Raw genomic sequence first — 6000 nt, 5'->3', positions numbered from 1 at the left:
TGTTCTAGTAGAAAATGAATCATTCTGACAGACGGAACGGTACTTGCCAAGCGCGTCTTCAAGGTGTGCTGTCCAAATTGTAGGAAACTCTATGGTCCTGTCTCTACGAGAACGATGCCAATCCGAATCCACAATATACCGGCATTCCTATGGGCATTCCCATGCATACCACTCATACCACAGCGAAGCAGCGCCAGATTTCCCTCTAGGTAATGTAGTGAGAAACTATATATAGTGAGAAACTATAGTGAGAAACTTTTCTGCGCAAAACGCAAACGCGCGGCCAGAAACAGAGCCAAGACAGAGCCGACAGTTGCGCGAAAGCGGAACTATGGTGGCTAGCAGAAGGGAAAGCGCGCGACAATAAGCTGGTTCTTTATTTAATGACGCCAACTTTGACGCTCGTTGCAATGGACGACCCTGACAACGACACATTGGCTCGCGATGCTGGGCTCAATTTCAGCGATTTAAGCACAGACGAATGTGACCTGCTGCTGAGGGCTCGCGCTGCCGGCGTCGTTGCATACTATTACGACGGCAACTGTATGTCATGGCTGTACATATTCGCACATTTGTAGCTTTTCCTTCGTGAAAAGCGAATGCCGCCTCGTCTTCGACCTGCAGTTGTTCTTGCGCTTCGGAGAAAGCAGGCAAGACCGACGGAACAGCGCTACGGGAAAGCATTAATTTGAAAGGCACTCCACACGACTTCAGTAAGTCGGCGTTGAACTCGTAATCCTCTGGACGAAAGTGCAGCGAGCACACTATGCGATTTTTCGGCTCTTTTCCAACGCGCTGTGGCAGTGGTACGGCGCTTAACCACTTCGAACGGAGAGGTTCACTCGTTGGCACACAGTGATAAGTAACGTTGGATTCGCCGCTGCAACTGCCCTTGGGCAAGTTCCGCGGACCGTTCGCGCATCCCGCGACATCACATGGACATGGCATTCTCGCTGCTTGTTTCAAATTCAAGTTTCGCGAGCCAGCAGAACCAGCGCAGCATGACGCGATAACCAAACTTAAAGTCCAAGGCGCGCGCGGCGCAGAGTCGAGCGAAAACGAAACCTTTCGAACACCCATACTACTGAAGGGTAACGTCAAAATGTTTTTTCTTAGAATCGAACAGAAGTAGACAAGTAGCATTTTCTTCCGTCTTATAACCTAATGAAATGATCTTTTTAATACGAGTAGTTGAGTACTAGTGACATAAATTATGATGAGGAGTGCCTTCGTCATCGGGCTAGTACCGGAATGTCGCTGGGGGGTCTCAAATCGTGTCATGCATTTACCTCAATTTCTCGGTTACTAAAGCTCTGTTCGCGATTATATTGACGCCTTAGACGTTCTAGAGCATTGCGTTATCACTTTAACTCGACTTCACAGTAACCTTTAGTGTCCCTTTAAGCTTTCAGGACAAGGTGTAGGTGTGCTGCAGGACCTTGTGCAGCTTAATGAAAAGACTGGAAAGATGTCATCACTATAGCATGATCAGGCTTTAGAATGTGGATCTATGACCTATTTTGAATTTGTTGCGACTAAGCTGTTAGTAGTCAACAAGCTTATGTAGAACTGTCTAGTCAGCAGTTACACAAATAGTCAGGTCATGCATTGGTGGTTCTTTGTCAATACAGAATGATCAAGGAGTGATTTTCTGCTAGAGTATTTTTGTGGTCATGATGTGCTTATTCAAAGGCAGCCTGCTTATACTATTCTGAAAGCTCTCCAACATTAAAGTGTCATTAATTAAACTAGGAGATACTAAAAAAATAATGTAATTACAGGTGTCATGGCTAAAATCTGTGAGACAAGTTGCCATTCAAATCTTTAGTGTCTGAGCATAACACATTACTGCAGGCATTATTGTGGTACTTGCAGAAACATTTCACCATGCCACAAGGCAATTATTCTCTGAAAGTTTTTACTAGTTTAGCAAAAGCAGTTTATTTCATGGTAAATAAGTTCCGCAGAATGCAGCAAGATGGAGGAATGTTCATAAATAAAAAAAATTTATCCACCTGAATGTAGCACAAAGTCACAAAGGAGACCCAATACAGGTTTCAGAAAGAAAGCTTCACAATTGAAGAAAAATTCATTATATTCCAGAACTCGAACCCAGGACCAATGCTTTTCGGAGGTGGTGGTTCTACTATCTAGGCTAACCAGGCGACTAACAGATCGCAGTGCAAGTGCAAATTAATCGACAACTCGAACCATAGGGACACACAATATGGCAAATCAGTTCTGTGGAATCCTGCAAGGCAGAGGAAAGTCCATGAAAGGGAATTGTCATCCACCCCAATGTAGCACGAAGCTACAAAGGAAGCCCAATACAGGTTTCCCGGAAAGGGAGCTTCACAGTTAAAAATTTGTCCTGGTTTGGGATTCAAACTCGGGACCAGCACCTTTCTGGGGCAATAGCTTACCATCTGAGCTAACTAGGCGGCTAGTAGATCGCAGTGCAAGGGTGAACTAATCGATAACTCCCATTGGTCCCAGGATTGAATCCTGGACCGGGAGAAATCTTTCCTCAACTTCAACACTTTCCGAGAAACCTGTATTGGATTTCCTTTTTTGCTTCGTGCTACATTCTGGATGAATGACAATTTCCTTTCAAGTTTATTTCATGCTGAAATACCTGTTGCAAGACCAGATGTTCTTGGAATTGGTAAACCTAATTTACGATTTCATGCTACACTTGATTAAATGACATAACATCAAAAAGTGAACAGCTACAAAAAAGCATTTACGAGGCAGAATAGGATGTAATTGAAAAACTTTCTAGAACGATTGGTTTCTGTCAAACATGTAAAATTGCGAAACAAGAAGAAAAGGCCAAACCAAAACTTAGAAGTGTAATCGCAGTTGAAATGGGGGAGCTATTATGAGCAAAGTTGAATAATATACTTTATTGCAATGACGTGTTACTTAAGCGTATATGTGTGAAGTCAGTTATTCGGATCCATAGTAAAGTTCAGCACAAAGGCCGTCGATGTGATGAGATTACCAAAGAACTGCGGTTTGAACTTGGATTCATGTTTGAAGCATCAATAAACAAGCATGTGCATGCACGTACACAAAAACACTTGTAATGCATGTGCAATAATCGGAGTACATTTGATTATTCTATTTACAGTAGCATATTCTGCTTCATTAAGTCAACATCTTGATGGCATGAAGTCATGAAAACACCGATTCCAAAATGCATCATTGAGCACCTCTTAATTCAGTGTCATAGTTGGAGGTGTTTTCTTGTCTCTTCAGAATGAAAGATAATCCCCAAACTAAGGCTTCGTTAAAAGATTAAATGGCAATAGCAAATTAATAAAAAGTCGCTGCGATATAAAGATAATGTGCTCATCAATCTTTGTGGATCGAAGTTTGCTGCTGCTTGTGTGCTGCATCTAAAGGTAGGTCATCATTAATAAAGCCTGTATATATCTCAAATCACGTGTGCTTAGAGCAATGTTAGAAAAAAATAAAATGTGTGCTACGCTATGTCCAAATGCCTTTCCATTCATTTTGTCACAGAAAGCAATAGAGAATTCTTTACTGAGATATCCTGTCCGTCTAGATATATCCACAATTCAGTAATGGTAGCCTCTAAATGAGCGATCTTTCTATTGGTACAGGAAATTACACAAAATGACACAAAGAAAAACTGTAGCAGCCTCCGTGCAGACAAACTGAAACATGAGTCAGACTAATTGCCCAGCAATATCTGGCATGCTGCGGCACCTTCTTTTTGCCAGTGCATTTCATAGCAGGGGCAGTATAAACACACACACAGACATGAGGACATACAATGCCACATTAGGTATTGTAGCAGCCTATAATAATATTTGGGGTTTTACGTGCCAAAACCACTTTCTGATTATGAGGCACGCCGTAGTGGAGGACTCCGGAAATTTTGACCACCTGGAGTTCTTTGACGTGCACCTAAATCTAAGCACACGGGTGTTTTCGAATTTCGCCCCCATCGAAATGCGGCTGCCGTGGCCGGGATTCGATCCCGCGACCTCGTGCTCAGCAGCCCAACACCATAGCCACTGAGCAACCACGGCGGGTTTGTAGCAGCCTACGACATAGAATGTACTGCATAGGCACAATCTAATTGTAGTACAGCTAAAATTTGATCTAATGAAGCCCAATTTTACGAGGTCCCCATCTAACGAAGAAATTTCCACTCCCCGGCAGGTACCCTTTCGGTTCAATGTTGCCATCCACCCGAATTAACGAAGCTGACTTGGCCGAACTCGATTTAACAAAAGTTTTTGCTGAAATAAATGAGTAAAAGGAGTGGTGATTTCCCCGATTTTGACACAGACGGTTATTTTCTTGAGCGTGTGCCCTAAAGCTAATGCGTTACATCTAGGCGCCCTAGTCATGGCCCTAGCTTTATTTTGGACGAGGCTGCACGCCGCGCTCATGTACATAATAGCGGACTCAACACCACCTTGGTAGGAGTGGCAGTGGTTGCTTGTTATTTCATGGTTTATGTATGAGATGGCTGGATTAGTGGCAAATACAATGCCGCGATGGCTTTTGCATGTCGCTACGTTACAATTTTAGATTTTGAAGGACTGAAAAATTCCTTTCTCGATTTTACAAACTTTCCGATTTAACAAAATAATTCGAGTGCGATAGTCACTTCGTTAAGTTCAGTTTCAACTGTATATCATTTTCTATAAACAAAGCATTATTTCTTTTTGTGCCACACTGCCTACTCACCTTTATCAGAGTTTCCTCACCTCCACCAATCTTCAGGAAAATTTACTAAAAATAATTACACTTAAAAATTGGGCAGAGACCATTAGAGGATGATTGTCAGTCAAGCTATAGCTTCCTGGTGGATGCACTGAGATAGGTTGCTGGGGAAATTTGCGGGTTATAGAACTATTGTTTAATGCCTTGAGGCATGTGGGTGCTGCGACAATGTAATGCCTCCAAGATTGGCTCATGTTACAAACCACATTAAAAAACCCTTGTGAAGGCAATCATTGTGCACTGGTACCAGCATTGGCCCACCTTTGCTTACACAGGCTCACGGAATGGCCCAGTTTATTCAGTCATGCAGCTGTCCACGTAAAGTGGGGGCACGAATCAAACAAAGCTTTTATTCAAACCTTTTTTCTTCTTTCCTCTTATCCATTCTATGCATATCAAAGTCATGCTTGTCCTGTCTGAATATGAAAGGTACGGGAATATAAATTAAACAGACATGGAAACTATTTTCTTTACATTGCATTTCAATTAGATGAACTGGAATAAAGCACCACAACACTTTAACTGTAAAACTTTTATTAAGAAACAAATGTACAAAGCCATGACACACATGAGAGGGGTACAGAGAAGTTATATCAGTTAAGAAAAAAAAAAGGGGGGACTGCCAGAGTAGAATGAGTTCCACCACTACAGAGGTGGCCACCATAGTGCACATAGTTAAACTGTAACTCGGGTAAAAAGCCATACACTAGCAAAGCTTAATAGATGTCTTCCCAACCACAACAAGAAAACCATCATCCTGCAAGTCCTTCAAGGTATCCTCAAACATCTCTCGTGTGATCATCTGCAAAAAAATTGCCATATTATAGAAGTACAACACCATGGACATGCACCATCACTTAGTCTAAGCCGTGCATGAGAACCTAAGTACAATAGTCGTATTAGCATTAACGATTAGTTCAGCTGGCACTGCATAATAAGACCATCTTATTCAAGCACTTGCACTAAATTTAGAGCATGGTGCCAAATATGCATCACAATAGTGCAATTACAGCAGCACTGCTTTATTTTATCATACCATACCATTTACATTGCTGCTTGCCTTCTAGCAATACCCATATGCAAAAACAGTTGTGCTGGACCCCTTTTGCACAGCAAGACCCTTTTGATTGATTGATGTATGGGGTTTTATGGTGCAAGGGCCAGATATGGCAAAAGAGTGCCACACACATGGTGATGGCTAATGGAAAATTGTATTTTGAATGGTGTATGTAGTAT

At 42.1% G+C, this 6000-nt stretch overlaps 1 protein-coding gene across 2 annotated transcripts in view; it reads right to left on the bottom strand.

The window, feature by feature from the left end:
- Positions 1–5281: 5281 nt before the first annotated feature.
- dpa (disc proliferation abnormal) overlaps positions 5282–6000 on the bottom strand; it is a 135994-nt gene continuing 135275 nt past the window's right edge. For both annotated transcript variants that reach the window (XM_075671580.1, XM_075671572.1), the window contains exon 22: positions 5282–5566. In XM_075671580.1, the coding sequence (XP_075527695.1) occupies positions 5471–5566 (96 nt within the window). In that variant the 3' untranslated portion in view covers positions 5282–5470. The remainder of the gene's footprint in view (positions 5567–6000) is intronic.

This window comes from Dermacentor variabilis, chromosome 1 (assembly GCF_050947875.1).
Source record: "Dermacentor variabilis isolate Ectoservices chromosome 1, ASM5094787v1, whole genome shotgun sequence".
In the NCBI taxonomy this organism is placed as follows: domain Eukaryota; kingdom Metazoa; phylum Arthropoda; class Arachnida; order Ixodida; family Ixodidae; genus Dermacentor; species Dermacentor variabilis.
Note: the sequence above shows the minus strand (reverse complement) of the source record. Positions and strands in the feature narration are given on the sequence as shown.